We start from the raw sequence: 23,350 nt of genomic DNA on the forward strand, positions 1-23,350 counted from the left end.
TGGGTAGACTAAGTTAATCGTATTATTTAATGCTTGTAATAATGCAAATTTTGAGACAAATATTATTAGCTTTACTATATAGACAGAAACACAGAAGGTTCTAGAAGTTAAATAACTGTCTCAAATTGGCAGTAGAGAACTGAAGCAAGAAAATGCATTATTTTACTTTAGTACTTCTCTGGGGGCCTTAAATGTTGTATAGCCCTGAGGAAATGAAGGATTGTTGCACTTCCTCTTACAGCGCATTATAACCCAGTGATTTATAGCTTCTCTACATCAACGTTATGCCCAGTGTTGACCAAGCTGTACTCAAGGGCTAGCCTATACCAATCTACAGCAGGAGATAACTGGTCATATCTCTAACCTCTTCCTGTACACACACTTGGACAACCCTTGGGGATGAATATAAGTTGCATTTATATCCTCAACTGTTTAATGCATCCCTCTTTATATACTAGTTTTGTTACATAGATTTAATTTTGTTGAAGCGCAAGTCATTTTTTTATGAGCAGCTTTGTTTTAGATTCATTTATTCATGCTAGAGGGGGAGAGAGAGAAAGAACGAGAGAGAGACAGCATGTGCACACAGTGGAGGGGTAGAAAGAGAGGGAAAGAAAGCCTCAAGCAAACTCCACCCTGGGTGCTAAGCCCTGCAAGGAGCTCCACCTCAGGACTCCAACATCACCAGCTAGGGGAAACCAAGAGTTAGATGCTTAACCAACTTTGCCACCCAGGCACCCCTATTTGGACACTTCTATTCCACACATTTAGAAAATTTTCCTTGTAATCGAAAGTCATGAAGATCCCCTATAATTTCTCCAAGTTCTTTTTTACCTTTATATTTCACAAAAAGGTCTAAGATCGATTTTAAATAAATCTGTACAGGTTTAATGTATAGATAAAATATTTTCCGTCTTTTTTGTTTTGTTTGTGTGGTAGATCCAGATGTCCAACGTTGCCACTCTTGTTTGTTGCACACAATTTTTTCTCCAGTGAATTGACTACAGACTTTTGTTGAGATGAGTTGACCATAGGTGTTCAGGTCTACTATTGGGCTCTCTAGTCTGATTTGTTGATCTTCTGGGATATCTTTATGAACATACCACATCATTTTGAACACAGTAGCTTTAAAACATTGCTGGAAATCAGATGGCTTAAGTTCTCCAACTTTGTTCTTTTTTAAAGTTGTGGGACCCAATTTAAGGCCCTTGTATTTCCATATAACTTTTAAATCAATTTTGAAAAATTTTAAAAATGTGCATGTAATTTTGTTTTTGAAAATGCTTGACTCTGGAGATTCCTTTGGGGAGAATTCACATCTTAATAATGTTGAATCATCTGTCCATGAACACAGTATATTTTCTGTGGTAAGGTGTTTATATTCTCTTAACAAATATTTGGCTTTCAGAGAAATTGTATGCCTTATATCTTGCTATAGTCATCCTTAATTATTTTATAGTTTTATAATATTATAATATTGTAAGTGGGATTTTTTAAATCTAATTTTTATTTGTCAGTTGCTAGTATAAGCTATGTAATTAATTTTTAACTATTGATATTATATCCTGCAATCATGCTAAATTCACATTAAAATGTAGAAGAACTAAAACTGTCCATATTGACAGTGAAGTGATTGCCTAAATAGAAAGGTCTAAGGAAGGTTCAGAGAAGCCAGTACAATTGATAAGTCTCAAAAAAAATGTTATACTAATACATTCAATGCAGAACATTTACTTCTGTTCTTTTTAAAAGAGTTTGTATAAAATGAATATTACTGTTTTCTTTAAAGTTTGGTAGAACACGCCATTGAAGCTATGTGGACAGGGCGTAGCGAGACAAAACAATATACTGTTTCTTTAAGAAACACAAACCATTGAGAGTATCTATTTTTATTTTAGATATTCATTTATTATGTACTTGATTGGGAGAGGAAGAGAGAGAGAATCCCAAGCAGTTGTTCCACACTCGTAAGCCTGATATCGCGACCTGAGTTGAAATCAGGACTTGGATGCTTAATCAACTGAGCCACCCAGGTGCCCCAAATATCTATTATTTTTTAATGTGCTTGGGTAATTAATACCAAAGGATTTGTTCATCCTATCTAAGTTGTTGAATATATTGATCTTGTGATGATCACTATATTCCTTTATTATCCATTTAAAATCTGTAGAATGTGTAGTGATACTGACTCTATCATGAAAAGTAAGTGTTTAGTGTTCAATGGTCTACAAATATCCTAGAAAGTAATATCTAGAAATATAGAAGTAAATTAAGACCAGATATGAAAATAGGACATAACAGATTATAAATTTATTTACAAGTTCTAATAGGAATGAAGTCAAAGATATAGCCAGCAGCCTTAAATAGAGAATAAAAAAAAAAAGTATATGAGATGAAAACTATTCCTTCTCCCCTCTCCCTTCTGGATCTAATATTAGATCTCCCTTGGCTGATCTAATAATTAAATTGACACAGAACAGATTAAAAAGAAATTTAATTTTGTACATATAGGAATCCCAAAGATATAAGACTCCCTGAGAGTCAGGCAATCAAAATTTGTGCAATCTTGAGGTCAGGAGAAGGGGTTGGGCTCTAGAGCTTCAAAGGCAAAGAAGACAATTCACAAGAAGATAGAAGAGCAAAAGTTTGGTAAACAGATGTTTGTCCTGATAATCAGGTAAGTCTTTCTGATGTAAAAATGTGTGTCTATTGTTAGCTCTCTTCCTGATACAGCCCTCTACCTAAATTATCTTAGGTACTTCAAGGAGAGGTAAAACAACTCTACCTGAGTCTGTTGGACTTTGCTTGCCTTCAGCTCAAAATAGGCTACATGCTAAATGGGCATATTCTGGGATCACGTATTCTGCTCCCCTTCAAAAGCAAAAGTTGTTCCTCTAAAGAGATGAATAACACCAAGAAAAACTTATCAAGATCAATAGAGAGAAGAAAAAAAAAAGAGAGAGAGAGAAGAAAAGAAAAAAACACAAATTACGAGTATAAGGACTGGAACTCTATATTGCTAATGAAGCGCAAAATTGTATGAAAACATTGAAATATAGTTTGACAGTATCTACTCAAGCTACAATAAGCCATTTTCCATCAATTCTACATTTAGATATTTGTTTAAAAATCCATGATATTGCATGACTAGCCCAAATATCATCAGTTAAATGTAGAGTTAGCAACATTAGATATGGAGTTATACCTGGTCTTAAGAGAAACAATGTGTCACTTGACCATGGCTCAGTCTTAGATATGCCATATTTTGTTTGTAATAAGTTTCAAAGAGCAGATGACCAATTATACTCAAATAGGGATGAGTCCTTAGACTTAAAGGCAGCTTACAGAGCCATTTCAGAAACAGTTCCAAAAACTCTAAGGCCAGACTTCTTGCAACCTGGATGGGGCACATAGGGCAAGAATCTTAGCAGACAGGACAGATCAGGTGTTCTGCAGAGTCTAAGGTGGCAGGACTCAACTTGAAATTGGCCTACAAATTCTGTGTGAAACCTCTCAAGTTAGATTGAGACCTCAACTAAATTTTTTTTTTTGATGATTTGGGTGATTTGAATGGAGAGCCTGTGACAAGCAAATTTGAATAAACAATAAGAAGCAGTTTGATAAACAACTAATTACAAAGAGAGAGCTCCTGAGAAAGTTTTAATACAGTTAACAAAGCTTTTGTGGTTGAAAGAAAAGGAATATGTTTAAGTAAAACATGGTGTATTGCCCGTCCTTATGTTTTAGGTATAGTTGTGGTACAGACATATCATTAGAAATTTGTTATTTCATAAATTTATCATAGAATTTACAATTTCTGAAAGCCCAGAAATAAATGATACCGGTGAAAGAAACCATTATATTAAGTTTAAAATTTGGGTTATAAATATTAACAAGAGTTTGGCAATCCAATCCAAAAGACCTTGCACATGGGATAGACCCTGGCAGACCTCGAGGATGGTTATTGAATGGAGCCAGGCCATTCTGCAGGCCAAGTAGTGGCTTCCAAGGTTCTTCTTTCTTCTAAGGAAAACATGACATTAAGGCACACCCCTGTTCCTCAGAAACAAGAGCCACTCAAGCCCAAACTTGACTTCAGGACAAAATCAAGAACATCATCTCCATTTCCTCATCAATAGGTGGCCCCAGCTAAGCCGGAAACCAGACATCTGTGCTTCTTTTTAAAGTTACTAGTAAGAACAACAGTGACTGCTGCTCATGGACAGGTAGGCAGCATAGTTTTTGAAAACTTGAAACTTGAAACTCAGAGAGCTTAGATACCCTTTCCTAGCCCTACTGCTTAACACGTCTGGGTAAGATACTTAAATCTTCTAAAATCCTAATAAAATAACAAAATGCGAGCACTTATAGAATCCTTACTACTGTTAAACCCGAAAATTCACCAGAATCATTTAAAAGATCCAGCTGGTTTTATTGAATGATTCATGAATCAGGCAGCTCCTACCTAAATAGTAGAAAAGAGCTTGTCTAGAGAACTGCAGAAAAAGAAAAGGTTTTAAAAGCAGAGGAGCACCATAAAAAAGGAAGAGTGCACTGTTTCAGGCAAAGTTGCCCTCCAAAGGAGGATGGATGGGGTCTATCATTAAATTTTGTACTGCTGACCAGGAAATTCCATGTTGACTGGTTAAAGTTATATCCCTAGAAGGGTTGAAAAGGCAGTTAAGTTAGGTAGTAAGCCTTGCTTTCCTGACATTGGGCCTTAACCTAACTGATGTCATTTTGGGCCTGTGATTTTCTTTTTAGCACTATTCACCAGGAATTAGACCACCCTCTGGGCTATGTTTAAAGTCACACAGTTAGCCTGTCATAATCAGGTCTTACTGACTAAGGGGTTAAATTTCCTCACCGTAATGCAAGCATGTCATATCCCCTCAGGACCATCTGAATATGATAACATACTCTAATCACTGTAGCTGTAAAGTTGAACTTGACTGAAATGTTGGACCCATATCTCAGAAAACCCTCCAACTTCCTCTGATATGTTTAGCTGATAGTCTAATTTTCCTTATGAGGGACCCAATTCATATTATAGTTCATTTTACAGTAAAAGTATCTGAATGTGAAGGAAAATAAGACTACTGTATGTACTTTCAGATGAAGCAGCTGGTCTAAGAGATATTTAATAAAATCTAAATGCTTTGGGAAATTTGATTATCTAAATAATCAGGGGAAAGAATGAACTATTTGAAACTAAAATTCTTTTTGTGCAGAGTATTCATAAAAGACATGATACAGAACAATCTAAGTGGATGAGTGGGTAAAAGAGATGAAATATACACATAAATTAACCAAGAGAAAGAAGGAAAAGCTACAGAGATAGAACTTGTGGGCATTACGCTAAGCATGTAAGCCAAAGAAAGAAAGATAGTGCATTGTATCACTTATATGTGCTATATTAAAAAAAAAAAAGTCCATGTCATATAATCAGAAACTAGAAAAGTTGTTGCCTAGGTGGGGGGGTTGGAGGAATCAGAGGGAGGTTGGTAGAAGGTTATAAACTTTCAGCTCTAAGATGAGTAATGTCCGAGAATTGAAGGTGTAATGTGATAACTATAGTTGAAAAAACTGTTATGTAATTGAAATTTGCTAAGACAGTAGCACTTAAAAATTTTAAAAAGATTAATATGTGAAGTGATTAACAAGATGGAGAAACTTTCACCATAAGAAAAAAAAAACAGTAAAAAAAAGAATGCTTTGAAAAATTTAGCACATGTGACATCATAATCCTGGATGTGTCTCTGGTGTTGAAGAGAATACTAAGAGAGTCTAGAAGGGTCTAAATCAGCCTTCTCAATGGGTGCCTAGACACAGATGAAGGATTGAAGAAAGGGTGAGGGATCTAGAGAGGCTGCTGAGGCAGGAGGTCACATAAATCTACGTCACTCACAGCTAGTTTTTGCCTCCAATCTTTCCCTTAGAGCCCATCCAAAATGTTGAAGCTTCTTCCAGGCTGATAATTTCTGAATCTTGGGGCTATTATACTGTGCCTGTGTAGTATGAGTGTGCCTTAGCAGGTTAAGATATTCCTTTAACAAAGATAGTAATGATGTATTTTTAAATTAACAATAAATCTGGGTAGAAATGGATAGGATTTCTTAAACTGCACATTTGCAACCATAAGTATTTTTTTGTATTCTGCGGTTTAGGGGGTCCCTGGGTGGCTCAGGTGTTTAGCACCTGCCTTCGGCCCAGGGTGTGATCCTGGAGTCCCGGGACTGAGTCCCACATCAGGCTCCTGGCATAGAGTCTGCTTCCCTCTCTGCCTGTGTATTTCTCTCTCTCTCTCTCTCTCTCTCTCTCTCTATCTTTCATGAATAAATAAATAAAATCTTTTAAAAGATAAAAATAATTTAAAAAAGGTAATAATAATATTCTGTGTTTAAACTCACATGGAGAGCAAAACATCGCGTGAATTCCTCCTATGCATTTACCTGACAGATATTTTTGAAGATAGTAGACATTTTGGGGCTCCTGGGTGGCTTGATTGGTTGAGTGTTTCTCTGCTTTGTGCTCAGGTCATGATCTGGTTTCCTGGGATCGAGCCCGCATTGTGTTTCCTCCTCAGCGAGGAGTATGCTTCTCCCCGTCCCTCTAGCCCTCTCCCCTGCTCATGCTGTCTCTCTCTCAAGTGAATAAATAAATATATTTAAAAAAATAGTAGACATTGTGCTATAGGCTGGAAAATGAATCCTAGAAAGAACACCTGGCAAGTAGTTCAATAATCATACTTCAGTGCATTTTTTTTGTGGGGTTATTCTTTTTCTCATAAAATCTTGTGGATCATCAAGAAAAAAATAAGAGATAATAAAAAGATTTTTGGTTTTGTTGCATAACATTCTTTCTAGTGGTTATTCCTTTTGATATATCCTCAAGACCTCCAAAGTCCCCTTTACCACACAGACACAATTATCACACACACTTAGGCACAGATATACACACTACATCCTCATACTTAAAAGTAATACAAATTCTATTTGGAAAATGTTACATTAAACCAGAGCAAACAGATCTATGAATAAATAACCAATCAGAGGAATTTCTGTGGAATGGGAAGAATGTTTCCCTTGACATTTCAAGGGTTTCAAAGGCTCCAAAAAGCCATTGAAAATTAAAAAAAAAGAAGATATTAGTTATATGTGTGAAAAGTTCTAAGAATTGAAACATGCAAAGACAACCTTGGCACCACAGACATACACTACTGCCACCATGGTTTTTGTTGGATTTTGCTTGGCTCTGGGACAGGAATACCTCAGTCAAGCAAACTCTGTTTGGAAGCACTGAAATCATTCTGCTGAGAAAATGCACGTTTGGGCAGAGAAAAATATCCAGACAAATGGCAATCAAAACACAGGCAATCAAAATTTGTGCAATCTTGAGAGCTGGGATTGGATTATGTGATTCAGTGGACATTGAAGTAAACAATCATTAAAGTTGTAGTACCTCCCTATTGTAGAAAATAAATAAGCAAGAAGATATTCCAGGGGTCTGGAAATCTGCTGGATTTCATTACCGCCTTGAGGCACATGGGGACACACGTTAAATTTTTAGCCTTTCAGATAATACATACTTTATCATTATTGCATGATTGTTTGTGACATATGGAGAATTCTAAATGTATAAGAACAATATACATAGTCAAAAAGAGAAAAACAGTATCTTTGAATTTAATTCAGGAACTGTTGGTTTGCATTGTTTACATTAATTTGTGCAGGTTTATAGCTAGGAAAAAGAGAGACACATTGAAAAATGAAGCTAGATAATCATCTTCTGGCTCAGTCAAATTGAAAAATAAAATTCGTAAAAAGAAACAGTCATACAGGGCATAGGATTATTTGCAAAGGAGTAAGTGTACAGATGCATATCCATGAAGGATAAAGAAGGAATCTGAAATAGTTCTGGTCTGTTGACATATATGAAAAATCTTCCTGAAAAAGGTAACATCATGATTGTGAATTATACGTAAGACATGATGTCTAGAGCATGGGGCTGGGGAATCCTCAGCAGAGGAGATAGTTGAAATACAGCCACAGAACAGATAGATTCTAGAGTGTATTTGGAGAATGTAGACGGACCCAGAGTAGCTGGATGAAAACATCTGAGCAAAGGGTCACACAGAGAAAAACAAAGAAAGAGGAAAAATAACTAACATGAGTCTCTGGTTGCCATGTGCCATGTTAAAAGTTCACTTGTGTAAGCCAAAGTAACATTACATCTTTGGGAAGTACAATATCACACCATTTTCTAGATATTTTTAAAAGGGAGACTCATAATATGAAAGCAAATTGCCAAGACCCAGAGATAAAAGTTAGCGGTCAGTATATACCCACTTCTCTCTGACCCCAATGCCTGTCACTGTAACACCACACACTCAACCAACATAGAGACTTCTGAGAATGGCAAATTAGACTCAAATGATTTATGGAAGATTTCTGATAAACAAGCAGGAAGGTTGCGTGTATTCCAAGGAAAATAGGATCCCTTACAGATTTGGGGGGAAAGGAGTGATATGATCAATCAGTGATGTACTTCAGAAGGACATTTCTTGCTTCCTCACATACAGATGGTCACACGTGGAATGATTTCGATCCAAAGAGGTGACAGATTGCAATCTGATTCACAGTCACTTGCTTCTTTGGTTCACGTAACATCAGTCAAAGGTAATTTAGCCCAAGTGCCCAAAGAAAGCTTATATGCTTTCTATAATATCTCAAATAATACATGCCTTTGGTACACAGGATTGAAAGTACAATGAATACTACCTTATTTACATGAATTCTGACGTGTCATTGTAGACCACACATTCCCCATGGCAATTTTCATCTCTATCTTTCTCAAAATCCAGTTAAGAGGATTCAGCATGGGGGCGATCACAGTGTAAATACGGAGAGTTCCTCATCTCTGTCCTCACTGCCTGCAGGTAGAACCTAAGTACAGATACAGGGCATGAAGAATAAAACTACCACCATTACATGAGAGCTGCACGTGGAGAGAGCTTTGCATTACCCGGCGGAGGAGTGGGTCCTAAGATTATGTGATATGAATATGTAAGAAGCCACCAAGACAACAAAAAAGGCTGCCACCACCCTACCATCCCTGAAATAGCAATCACTAAGATAGTACAACACAGGTGTCTTTGCACACCAGTTTCAAAAGGGACTTTCTATCACGTATGTAGTGATATATCTGAACAGAACTGCAGAATGGTAAACTGAGTAAATTTGGTAAAAGATAAACATTAAATAAGGGTTAAAGCTTGAACTTTTAAATCTGGCAATATTTTTGTTTTATTAGTAACTCTACCAAGTAGTCATCTGTCCAGTTCGTCGCTGCTATAAAAACACAAATGAATTACATCTCCCTTATCAATTTTTCTACCCTTCCTTCCTTCTGTATATAGGGCCTTGTATAATCATTATAATTTTAGTATTGCATTTATATGGACAAAACCGTCTTTGTGTATTTTCACCATCATCCTATCCCGGTTACACAATCTCTTCTGTCTTAATGATACTTTCTCTGGTTTCTAAGAAGTCGTTTCTTTTTGTATCTTATCAGACATTCAAATAAACAGATCACATCGAATTTTTTTTCAGGTTCCTCTAGGAAATATTTCTCATGCATATACTCTTCAGGTTATTTACAAAGATGATTTGTATTTCCACTCATTTCCATGACTTATGTCACGGGGTTTTTTGATTGAAGTTTTTGTTTGTTTGAGCTCTTATTTGTTTTTTGCTTATGTTTTACTTGTGAACATAAGAAAGCCTCTGGGTCTAATAAATAGAGACTTCATACTAATTTCTGGCATTTCATAGATCGCTGTTCCTTTATGGATTTTTTACATGAGCGAATACGTACAAGAGCAGTGAGTGTGTTTTTAATATCCTGGGTGACTGACTTCACTCTATTTTTACTAGTATACATATGTTTTAAATATTTTATTTATTTATTCATTAGAAACACACAGAGAGAGGCAGAGACACAGGCAGAGGGAGAAGGAGGCTCCATGCAGGGAGCCCGACGCAGGATTCGATCCTGGGTCTCCAGGATCGCGCCCTGGGCGCAAAGGCAGGCGCTAAACTGCTGCACCACCCAGGGATCCCTCGTATGACATTGTCTTAACTGCACATATAACTTTTTATGCATGTAAACTTACTCATGCCATCTTAAAATCCACAAAATTAACTATGTTTTAAGCTATGTTTGTATGGTTGAATTAATATTTCTTTGAGTTATTATGAAACTCTAAGTCCTAAGTTCTGTCACTCATAACATGATACCAGTAGGAGAATTACCCTGTCAGATGGTTTCCTCCCTCCCCTATCCACATGTAGCTGCCCCTCTGTTTTGCTAAAATGATGTTGAGCTCTCATGTTTGACACCAAAATTTTCTCATGGCATTTTTCATCTCTGAATTTCTCAGAGTATAGATTAAGGGATTGAACATAGGAGCAATGATGGTGTAAAACAGAGCAAATACTTTATCCTCAGGGAAATTGGTTGGAGGTCTAAGGTAGGCAAAGATGGAAGGCCCAAAAAATAAAACTATAACTGTGATGTGAGATCCACAGGTAGAGAGGGCTTTGCGTCTTCCTTCCGCTGAGTGATTTCTTAAAGTGAATAATATAATGACATAAGAAAAAAATAAAACCACAAATGTCACTAAGGTAACCATTCCCGAATTGACAACCATAAGGACACCAGTGATGTAGGTATCAGTGCAGGCAACCTTTAGCAAAGGAAATATATCACAGAAATAGTGATCAATCTCATTAGGCCCACAGAAGGGCAACCTGATTACCATACAAAATTGAGGAAAGGAGTGGACAGCCCCACCAGCCCAAGCAGCTAAAACTAGGAGATTGCACCTTGTCCTGTTCATGATAAGCAGGTAGTGGAGAGGTTTGCAGATGGCAGCATAGCGATCAAAGGCCATGACTGTAAGGATTAGAACTTCAATCATTCCAAAGAAGTGCATGGCAAAGACCTGTAACATACAATTACCATAGGAGATGGCTTTTCTTTCCACTAGCAGGTCAGCAATTAATTTGGGTGTAACGCTAGAGGTATAGCAGATGTCCAGAGTGGATAAGTGGCTGAGGAAGTAGTACATTGGTTGGTGAAAAAGAGGGCTGCATCGAATAGAGACAAGGATCAGAAGGTTTCCTACCAAGAGAGCAGCATAACAGAATAAGAAGAGCACAAAGCAAAATATTTGCATGTTCTGGTCATGCGAAAGTCCCAAAAGAATGAATTCTGAGACATTCCTCTGGCTCTCCATGTGTTTTGGACTGGCATATATTGTAAACAGATGGGTTCAATATCTGAAAAGAAAGAAAACATGAATCTATACAAAATTAGCATCATGACAACAATACCATAAATTTACAAAAAACAGACTGATGTCATTGAAGAAGTGATATTAATTATTCCCGACATTGAGATTTTTGCTTCTTTTTTATTTTTTCTCATTTTAGAAATCTATTGTAAATAATTTTATAATGGGAACAATAGGGTAAAATCTCAACTTTACCATTAATTATTAAGGAATATTTAAATGTTAGTTTGCTGTTAAAGAAGCAATTTTATTATTGTCAGTTATAATATTAGATAACAAAAGGAATATAATTTACATGATTTTTAAAAATAAACATGTGTGTTATAATGTGTACTCTGAGATCATGACCTGAGCTGAAATTAAGGTTGGACGCTTAACTAAATGAGCCACCCAGGTGCTCCACAAACTGATATTTTTTAATAAATTATCTATCCTGAAGACACAGTCCCGAATAAAACAGAATTTGTCCAGATCATCCTGAAAGAAGAACAGGAGAGAGCCGTGTGTCAGGCATGGAACCTGCTTAAGATTCTCTCTCTCTCTCCCTCAGCTTCTGCTCCTCTCCCTCTTCTCTCTCTCTAAAAAAAATTAAAAATAAAGATAATCTTCCTTGCCCTGTGGACAAATATAAATTGCACATTTTAAACTAAAATAGGTTCAGGCACATTAAAAGCAAAGAATGCTTGAAAATTATGCAGCAAATAGACTGTCAATGGATTCAAGTTGCAAAAAATAAAGAGCCAATTTATTCATTTATCCTATTTACAAATTACAAAGTAAACAAAATATTTTGTTTAAAAATAATCTAAATTTGTGATGGCAAGTGATAAATGATAAATAAAAAGAAATTGCCCAAGCATATTTGCACTTTTCATAATTCATGACTTTTCCTAGGAACTTCAGTATTTTGTACACAATCTAGGCATAAAATTCAACCAAAGAAGCTGTTACAGAATATAATTCTAAGGGAGATTTGTCTCAGCACTCAGTAACTAAATGTTGCATTAGTGAATGGATCAAAGATTCACAAGTTTGTATCTTGCACAAACTTGAGACATTATCTATAGATAGGGAAATAGAGTGTAGGAACAGGGAATGCACCCTGGGAACTGTTTTAGCCAGTGTTGAGGAATTAACGGACACTTAACAAGATGCAAACATTGCAGCACACTTTCCACCTTTGTCTGATGCAATGAAACCACTATATCTGGGCATTTGGTTGAATATTTTAAAAACACAGAATATAACTGTAGCAAAGTTATTTAGAAGCCTTCAAAACCACTAACAAACTCAAGACTTATGTCTTTAGGATCATTTTAGAGGTAACTGATGTAGCATTTTAAAATGGTGTATACTCTAAGAAACTCTGTTTTAAATTATCATTCGACCCTAATGTCATCAAGAAGAAAAAGATCTCCTTCTGTTCCCACTATGACTTTAGTACTGCTATCAGGCTTTCTGATCTCTCTCTTGTCTTTAACAAAGCAAAAGTAATTATCAGGTTCACAGTGTTCAACAGTGAACAGTATTTAAATAGAGGTTAATAATTTTATAATTCATTGATCAATTTTCACCTTACCTTATTACAGCCAGTGCTGATTCCTAATTTAGGAAATGGCATACTGTTTACAGAGATTTGTGTTTGCCTAAAACAAATGGATTTAGAGTTAATTGTTAGATAAGTCGGTTAGTGTTTGTATATCCAAATCAATTTTCAATAAAGAGATTCAGATAAAGGCAATCTAAGTAATTTATTAGCATCAAAAACTAATATCATGTGGAGGACAGTATCTTGATTCCCACCCAGTCCGGGGTTGCCATCCCATTCTTGTGAGCAAAGAACAAAGTTTGGGTATCCTGGAGACCAGCAGGAAGAAGAGGCATGTTGATTCTTATCTCAATAAAAAAAAAAAAGTATGCAAGGTGACAGATTACCAATTACCTAAACTACGTTTATGAATACTTGGGGGGATATATTTTGCAGTTCATATAAATATATGGTCCAGAATTCTTGATCCCAAATAACTTTGAAATAATTTTTCATGGGTTTTAGCAAAATGAGCTTTCTTTCAGGTAGGAGTCTGTCTCAATTTCTGGATTATCACAGATGTTCCACGCACAGTAGCTCTTAAACTTTCATCCTGATATATAAGGGGACATGCTATCATGATCACTGCTGTTTGCTGAAATAAAATGGACCTGTGAATGCAATCCAGTGAGAAAATTATTGTCCTTGAAACACATACTATATTCTTGACCACAAGTCCTCAATTTGTTAAATAATCAAAATTATAAGTGATGAAAGGAAGAAATATTATTCATTCCCTGGTTGGAATCCCAGAACAAAAAAGATGTAGACACACAGAGAAGGATAATAACTGAATGGAGAATGGTTTTGATTCAGATTATGTTTCTATAGCAGTAACAATCTGAATATAAGAAGAAAACCAGTTACCTAAAAACTCCTATTAGTCAGAGGTTTGATATTAAGTGAACTGTGTCCTTATATTTGCTTTATTCCATTTTAGTTATGGTTATTTAGAATTAATGTGTGCAGTTTAAAATCAGACTAATCTGGCCAATGTTCTATGAGAAGTCGATCAACCATTTTAAGCAGACACTATCCAAACATTTTTCTCATTTACTTTATTGTCTTCCTTTCCTATATCCAATAACTTTTAATAAGATCTAAGTACACAAAATTAATTTTCCCCTTTCATACCTTTATGAATGTTGAGGTTATTGCTGACCTCTTAAAATTTCATTGTCCACATTTATAGAATCCATTAACTATTACACAATCCAGAAATATATTGAAGAATACCAAAAATAATGTAAACCACCCCAGTGTCATTCAAGGTTCAAATCCGCACATTAGTTTCCTTTTTTACCTTTTGGAGTCAACAGTCTCTGAAATTTCCATGTGTGCAAATATAACCCGCCTCACAAGGAAACAAAATCCTTCCACAAAATATCACAATATATATTAAAGAGGATGACCATGATAAATTTCAATTTGGAACAATCAGTTAGTAAAGAGAAATAGAATTACTCTAAAACATTGGTTGTCTTTGGCATTTCTTAATACTAATAATCTAGTCTGCCATTTCCCTGCACTGTAAAGATACAGTCAAATTATTACTTTATTTCTTTGGTTGCACTATATAAACATGCTGCATTGTCTTTTGATTGTGCTATTTAAACAATAAGAATAATTGTTTTTATAGTTAGAGTTTCCACTATGAGTTCAAATTTTCTCCTAATGATATCAGAATATGGCCAACTATAAAGTCACCTTAATTCAGTCAAATAAATCTAGTCCATTTTAGGGTGATAAGGTTTTTTGAAAGTTAGTAAGTTATTCATCATTGGGACATGCAATCATAAACTGGGCTATTCATAAGAGAATATGGAGAAAAATATAAAAGCAACCAAAAAGGAACTCAATAAAGTTCACTGAAACTTAAAGATTTCATTAACCTCAACTGTTTTCATTCTTAAGTGGAATTCTTCTCATAATAATGAGACATAATAATAAGACTACAGTTGGCAAAATTGTTTTTGTAGTAATCAAATTATCTTATGCTGCTACAGAAAATATAGCCTATGATCGGGATTAAATGGAGTAAATTTAAGTAGCAGATAACCAACCCAAAGCACAGTTGGTGGAGCATTGTCCAATGAAAGTGCCATGGTTAATTCACCGATCATTAGCTTTAAGTCTTTGTAAGATTAGATCAAATCCTCCTGATCAAATCAGGAGGGCTCCCACCTGAGGTACTCACTCTGCTGGTCCTTCTCCAGTATCTAAAGATGAAATAAAATGCAGAGATTATAAACCAATAGTTTAGACACATTTAGGTTGATTCTCTAAAATTATTTAAGGAATATCCACATGTCTTAGGACATTAAATTATTTGCAAGGAGAGTAGAACTTAAACATCCATTGACCATCAGGAATGTAAGAAGTGGATTTTCAGACTTAAAAAAAATTGTAAGTATTTTGAGATTCTTGCAAAAACAAATATACATTTTAAGTTCTAGGAGTTATTTATTTTGTGTGTATCCCTAAAGGGAAAGTTGATTCAGAAGAGCAGAATATAACATATGACAACACAAGAATTAATAGGTCTTTGCAACTGTAGAGAATTATCTCCCAGAGGCATTTCTGAACAGAACTTCATCCAAGGCTCTGTGTTGCTCTCCATGGTACTGACCCTGGTGCCTGTGGGCATTTTCTGGATATAACTTTACTTATCTGTGTGCTAGCCTGTGTCAAGAAGTTTCTCTGGAGGCTCCACAAGCTGACCTTGGACTCATCTTGCTTTCTGAAGAAAAAATCATATTGCATGGAATAGTATTAGGGTAGTGCTGACTAAGAAAGAATTCACTGAAAATTAAAACATACAACCATTTGGGATCCCTGGATGTGGCTCAGTGTTTGATAAGCATCTGCCTTCATCTCAGGGCATGATTCTGGGTTCCTGGGATGGAGTCTTGCATTGGGTTCCCTGCAGGGAGCCTGCTTCTCCCTCTGCTTATGTCTCCGTCTCTCTCTGTGTCTCTCAGGCATTAAAAAGTAATAACAATAATAATATAAACATTTATTTGGGCCATTAGAATTGCAATTTCGAAGACACAGACTCAGGTAGAAACCTAAAGTGTGTTCCCAGGAAGACAAAGTAAAACAGAGTCATATAGCTGAAAGGCTGTGAGTGTAATTCTCATTCAGGTTCTCTATACAAAACAGAGATTGGAATTAGGGCAGCTGGGATTGGTTGGGCTAAATGAGGGATTGGAGCTCCTTTAGAAGTAAAGAATGCAGATGATTCAGGGGTCATGGTGAGGAAGAAGTTAAGTCCAGGCTGAGGGCTTGCAGCTCTCTGAAAATTTCAAAAATCTTCATGGTTTCTTCAATGAGGACGTGCATAAATTCTTCCTCACTTATGGCTTCCTGATCTTATTTTTTAAAGAAAGACTCTCTTAAGTAGGCTTTCTTGCTCCAGTTGGAAATTTACTTTTACAGTAGTTTGGAAAAATCTGAGATGGGGGATGGGATCCCTGGGTGGCTCAGCGGTTCAGTGCCTGCCTTTGGCCCAGGCCGTGATCCTGGAGTCCTGGGATGGAGTCCCATGTCAGGCTCTGGGCATGGACCCTGCTTCTCCCTCTGCCTGTGTCTCTGCCTCTCTCTCTCTCTCTCTGTCTATCATGAATAAATAAGTTAAAATCTTGAAAAAAGTCTTTAAACAAATCTGAGATGGGGAAAGACAAACAGAACCAAGCAGATGCAGTACAGTCCAATATGGATCATTATCTACAGTAACCTGCATCAGTAGAGTAGATAGATGGATAAAATAGTGACCTGCAATATCAGGACTCGAACTTGGGTTATTTATTGTCATGGATTAACAATGGGGAAATAGATGGTAGGGAAATGGAGGGCAGAAGAAAAGGAATGGTAAAGAATAAACAACCTGTTCTTTATACACATGTTAGTGTAAAAAAGTTATTTTGTCAGGTGAGAATATAATAAAACATGGGGGGAAATCAGGACTCAATGCAAAATTTATTCTGTTTTCCATTGGCTTAGTCCTATGTGATTTCATTTCTGCAGGTTATTTGGCTGAGCCCAAAATGTGCACACTGACATTCAGTGAACCAATATTCTTCCATTATGCACAGATCCATATACTAACAATTTCCTTTATACACATTAAACTTCAGATACATTTTTATAGGATCTTAGCCACTACAAAATAATGATAACAATTACAATAACAACAATTATTGAGAAATTATTTTGTGTCTTAGGGTCATTATATCATCTCATTTCACAATAGTGCATATTGTGAGATAAGTAATGTTAGTTCCATTGTTCCAATAAGAACACGATTCTTTGGGGTAAATACCCAGTAGTGCAATTGCTATGTCATAGGGTAGACTCTCTTTTTAACTCTTTGAGGAACCTTCACAGTTTTCCAGAGTGGCTGCACCAGTTCACATTCCCACCAAAAGGGCAAGAGGGTTCCTCTTTCTCCACATCCTCTCCAACATTTGTTATTTCCTGTCTTGTTAATTTTCCCCACTCTCACTGGTGTGCGGTGATATCTCATTGTGGTTTTGATCTGTATTTCCCTGATGGCAAGTGATGCGAAACATTTTCTCATGTGCTTGTTGGCCATGTGTATGCCTTCTTTGGTGACATTTTTGTTCATGTCTTTTGCCCATTTCATGATTGGATTGTTTGTTTCTTGAATGGATTATAGAGGAAAGGAGAGGAAATGAGTGGGGAAAATTAGAAATGGTGACAAAACATGAGAGACTCCTAACTCTGGGCAATGAACAAGGGGTAGTGGAAGGGGAGGCAGGTGGGGGGATGGGGTGATTGGGTGATAGGCCCTGAAGAGGGCACTTGATGGGATGAGCACTGGGTGTTATACTATATGTTTGCAAATGAACTCTAATAAAAAATTTAAAAAATAAAAATAGTACTTCAATTATATATATATATATATATATATATATATATATGTATATATACACACACACTCACACACACACACACATACACAATTCTTTAGAAGTTAAAACGATTTGCTCAAAGAGCTACTAGATAAAAATAAGAAAAGGAACTGTGTGCTTTCTGTGAGGGAAAGGAGCAGGTTTTTATGTCTACTATATGCTTCCCGGCTCTGAAATTGTAGTAATCAGGGGTCCCTGGGTGGCTCAGCGGTTCGGCGCCTGCCTTTGGCCCAGGGCGCGATCCTGGAGTCCCGGGATCAAGTCCCGCATCGGGCTCCCGGCATGGAGCCTGCTTCTCCCTCTGCCTGTGTCTCTGCCTCTCTCTCTCTTATCTGTGTCTATCATAAATAAATAAATATGTAAAAAAGGAAAGTGTAGTAACCCTGCAGAAATAAGAGATTCTACTACTTTAGCATGATGGATATCAGAACTCACTGTTTTACTGGTTGTCTATTTCAACGTAATGTTTTTGACCAAGCTTCTCTCAAAGAAGAGAGAATTGTGTCAATACACAGAAGGAGATAGCTGGTCATATGTTTACCAATGACACACACAAATACACCAGGATACTCCTTAGAGATGCGTACAAGTACCTCATGTGTAACCCTAAGCCCTCCATGTGTCTTGGTTCATATTAACTTGCTCTTCTGAGAATTGATTTTGTTTTATTTTTCCTCATTTTCTAGCCCCTTCTAAAACCATTTGTTTTGTGGGTTATATGGGATTATTTATAAAACTGAGATTTCAGGTATTTTTGAAGATATTAGATTATTGTCTACAGGCTAGAACAAATGTACATGCTACATTATTATACATTACAAAATAATCAAAAAAATCCTTGGAAAATTAATATGTTAAACGAAGTCAAACCAAACAATAACTAGACAGACTTAATTTCCTATGAAATAGAACATTTTCCCTTGCTATTCTACAGGTTATCATGGATCCATGAAAAAAATCAGTAATCAGTTAGATGTGAAAAGTTCTAAAACTACAAGTAACAAAAGAAGATTTCCTGACACAGAAGAAAAACACCATCACATTTATGGTTTTTCCTGGACTTCTCCTTACTCTCAGGCAAGAGTATTTCAGCTGAGTGAACTCTATGTCCAAAATATGCAATCATTCTTCTGAGAAAAGGCAAATGCTTCAGCAGAGAGAAAAGTCTACACAAATGGGAACCAAGACACAGAGCTAATGGATTATATGATTCAAAAGGCAAGAGGATAAAAGAAAATTAAAGTTGTAGCACCTTCAAATGTAGAAAATAAGTAAGAAGACATAATAGGGAGCTGGAATCTCATGGATTTTATTCCTTTCCTGAGAGCTACATGGGATGTATGTTGAATTTTTAACTTTTCTGACATTACATATTTTATTACTAATGCATGATAGTTCATAACATAAAGGGAAGTTCTGGATATGTGAGAACAGCATGTAAAATGCAATAAAAAGAAAAGATAGCATCTTTGAATTTAATTCACTGTTTATTTATTAATTTGTATGGGTTTATTCCTAGAAAATAGATAAAAGAAAAATAAAGATACAGTACATTTTTGACGGAGTTGACTCAATCCAACTGGAAACACCTATAAGAAGAAACACCAATATGGAACACAGGATTATTTTAAAAGGAGTAATTGCACAGTTTCATAGCAACAAAAGAACAAGGAAGAAATAATAAATACTACTGTTTTGTTCATGAATTGGCAAAATCTTCTGGAATAAGAAAATATCAGGAGTGTGACTTATACGTAAGACATGAACACTAATGCGTCATGGGAGCAGCATTATAAGCAGAAAAGATAGAGGAAACAGTCATAGAGCTGATAGACTTTAGCGTATGTTTGGAGAATGTAGAGGAGTGCCGTGTAGCTGACTGCAAGCATCCAAGGAGAGGGAAACAAATGAAGAAAAGTACAAAAAGAGGAAAATTCTATGTTTCTAGAAGCCATATGCCCTCCTCAATCTTCACACATGTTAACCAAGGCAATATTTCAACTTTATAAAGTACAGTATTACACATTTCATAGATATTTGAAAGATGGAGATGCATATATAATTAAAGCAAATTGCCAAGACACAAAGATAAAAATGTCCCAGGGTCAGTAATCACTGAGCTCTCCCTGACCCAAAAACTTGTCATTTTAACACCATCCTTTCTACCATTATAGTGCCTTCTGAGACTAGCAGATTCAGCCAGGACCAATTGTGATAAACAAGTGAGAACTTTAGATTTTATTCCAAGGAAATGTTGTTCTGTGTACATTATTGGAGAGGACAGTGCTATGATTAGGCATGTGTTTTAGAAAGACATTTCTAAAATTCCTCACCCATTCAACCACATTCAGAACTAGTTGGCAACCTTACATATTGCAATCTGAACCACAGTGATTTGCTTCTTGTCTCTTATATTGTTAGAGCTCATTTAGTTCAACTCCCCAAAGAAAGCCATATGTTTTCTATAACATCTCAAATTATAAATACCCTGGGAACACATGGTTAGAAGTGGAATGAATATCATTATTACCTGAATTTCGTATGTGCCATTTTAGACCACATCTTCCACATGGCATTTCTCATCTCCACGTTTCTCAGGGTATAGATGAGAGGATTCAACAAGGGAGCAATCACAGTGTAAAACACAGAGATCTCCTTATCCTTGTTTTCACTCCCTGCAGGTAGAACATAAATATAGATACAAGGCACAAAGAATAAAATGACCACCATTACATGAGAGCTGCACGTGGAGAGAGCTTTGCGTCTCCCTACAGAGGAGTGGGTCCTCAGATTGTATAATATGAGAATGTAAGAAGCCACCAGGACAAGAAACACAGCAACCACCACCATTCCTGCATTTGAAATAACCAAGATATTAACAACACGAATATCTCTGCACACCAGTTTCAAAAGAGGCTTCACATCACATATGTAATGATCTATCTGATTAGGACCACAGAAAGGTAAATTGAGTACCAAGAGCAATAGAGCAACAGAGTGCCAAAACCCCACACCCCAGGCCATGAAGATCAACAGGTTACACCTCCGCCGGTTCATGATGACCATGTAATGCAGGGGCTTGACAATGGCAACATAGCGGTCTAAAGCCATGGACACCAAGATGAATATCTCCACCCCTGCCAGCAAGTGGGCAGTGAAGAGCTGGGTCATACAGTTGTTATAGGAAATGTTTTTTCTGGCTGCACCTAAGTCCCTGATTAGTCTGGGGACTACAGTGGAGGTGTAGCAGAGGTCCATGAGGGAAAGGTGGCAGAGAAAGTAGTACATTGGTTGTTCAATTAGATGGCTGTGGATGATCGTGAGTAAGATGATGAAGTTTCCCATTAAGATTGCCAAATAACAGAGCAGGAACAAGAGAAAGAACAGTAGCTCCACTTGTTTATTTCCCCACAGACCCATGAAAACAAATTCTGTGACATTGCTCTGATTTTCCATGAGGTTGAGGTGATTCCAGAGACACAACAGAAACTTAATTCATCTGAAATGATAAAGAACATATGATATCTACAATAGTGTTTTAAGTTTTGGAATATTTATTTAAAAAAGATTTAGGTTATAGAGAATTTGCTACACTCTTTTAAATCCTTTCAGAGCAAGTGCATCATTATATTTCAAATTATATTTATATATTTATTTTTTAAAGATTTTATTTATTTATTCATGAGACACACAGAGAGAGAGAGAGAGAGAGAGACTGCAGGCATTGAGAGAGAGAGAGAGAGAGAGGCAGAAACACAGGTAGAGGGAGAAGCAGGCTCCATGCAGGGAGCCTGACGTGGGACCTGGTCCCAGGACTCTAGGATCATGCCCTAGGCTGAAGGCGGCACTAAACTACTGAGTCATCTGGGCTGCTCTCAAATTATATTTGATAAAAGCATATATTATGTTTGAAATTGTTGTAAACATTTTGCAAGCATTGAAGTCATAACAAGGCAATGGTTACTATTTTGATACTCATTTTACATATGAGGAAACAGAAAAAATAGGTTGGTTCAGTTAATTCCATCAAATATTAAAGTATTAGGTAGCAACCTAAGATATCAGATGCCTGTATCAGATGCCATTTCTATGCTCTTAACATCTATGCCACATTACCCACTGAGTAAATGGGCTTCCAGCTGTTTTCCACCTCCTTAAAAGATACGGGTCTTACTCCATCTCTGCCATTAACTACCCATATAAGTTTAAACAAATACCATCCCTTCACTGTGCTACATATATTTGTGTGTGTTGCATGTAATTGTCATATTTCTTTTTTTGTTTCAATTTTTCATTTACATTTTAGCTACTTGATATATATGGTAAAATTGGGTGCAGGTATGGAATCTCGTGATTTGTACCTTACATGTATAACACCCAGTGCTCATCACAAGTGCCCTCCATAATACCCATAACCAATCTAGCCCCTCTCCCACCCACCTCCCGCCAACAACCCTCATTTTGTTCTTTGTAGTTAAGAGTCTTTTATGGTCTGCTACCCTTTCTTTATTTTTTCCCTTACCCTATGTTCATCTAGTTTGTTTCTTAAATTCCACAAATGAATGAGATCATATGGCATTTGTCTTTCTCTGATTGACTTATTCTGCTTAACATAATACACTCTAGCTCCATCCACATTGTTGCAAATTGCAAGATTTCATTCTTTTAATAACTGAGTCATATTTCACTGTTTATATGTACCACCACATCTTCTTTATCCATTCATCAGTTGATGACATCTGGGAATTTATATATAATGTACCAATCACACACAAACTTTCAGCATATCCAGTAGAACTTAAGATAAATTATTGAAATAAGGACAAAATCAAGGCTCTTAATCATAGCAGAGAAATATCCTTAATTAGTTGATAATATTTTCAGTGATTCTTCTTTTTGACAGGTTTGGTCGAGATTCTGAACATGGAGAGGAAGGGAACAGGGAACTGGAACACAATCTGGGCATCTGAATATAGGAATACAGTTTATTGTTATATAAAAATTTTCCCTTTTTCCCCATCATTCTAAAGACACATGTTAGAGGTTGCTGTTGAAACATTAGAAACATTGTGGAAAGCTAGTTGTTTTCTGTTGATGTATTGAAGAACCCAATGTGATTAAATAGTGTCCTGTATATTTAAACATGCAGTTAGAGCTGCACAGTCACTTAGATGCAGTATGCCTAAGAGCAGAGAGTGAATTTGTTGAATCATCACCTTTTACCCATGAACAAATATCTGCCACAGCAAAATCATGACTTGCCTAAAACACTGTTAATGTCAATGATTTATTTTAATGATACCAGTGAGGGAACAGTATGATATAGTGGACAGTTTCTGGTCTAATGATCATGAAGCTGAGCATCCAGTCTCCTATGTCTTGTTACCTTTTTCTTCTTAGTACTGAGCAATTCATTCTTTCCAATCCTCCTGCTTCAGCTCGTAGTGATACTGGATATGCCTGCCCTGT

At 36.4% G+C, this 23,350-nt stretch overlaps 2 protein-coding genes across 2 annotated transcripts; both read right to left on the reverse strand.

Annotated features, from left to right (window-relative positions):
• Window positions 1–10,390: 10,390 nt before the first annotated feature.
• Window positions 10,391–11,302, reverse strand: LOC112663638 (olfactory receptor 4P4-like). The gene has a single exon (XM_025452707.1). The coding sequence runs from the start codon at window positions 11,300–11,302 to the stop codon at window positions 10,391–10,393; it is 912 nt and encodes a 303-aa protein (XP_025308492.1).
• A 9,105-nt stretch (window positions 11,303–20,407) lies between these two features.
• Window positions 20,408–21,337, reverse strand: LOC112663637 (olfactory receptor 4P4-like). The gene has a single exon (XM_025452705.1). The coding sequence runs from the start codon at window positions 21,335–21,337 to the stop codon at window positions 20,408–20,410; it is 930 nt and encodes a 309-aa protein (XP_025308490.1).
• Between the last annotated feature and the right edge of the window lie 2,013 nt (window positions 21,338–23,350).

Source organism: Canis lupus, chromosome 18, assembly GCF_003254725.2.
Source record: "Canis lupus dingo isolate Sandy chromosome 18, ASM325472v2, whole genome shotgun sequence".
Taxonomy (NCBI): domain Eukaryota; kingdom Metazoa; phylum Chordata; class Mammalia; order Carnivora; family Canidae; genus Canis; species Canis lupus.

Excerpts from the sequence above, each read along its gene's own strand:
- LOC112663637 (XM_025452705.1), bottom strand. The coding sequence starts at position 21,337 with ATGGAAAATCAGAGCAATGTCACAGAATTTGTTTTCATGGGTCTGTGG.
- LOC112663638 (XM_025452707.1), bottom strand. The coding sequence starts at position 11,302 with ATGGAGAGCCAGAGGAATGTCTCAGAATTCATTCTTTTGGGACTTTCG.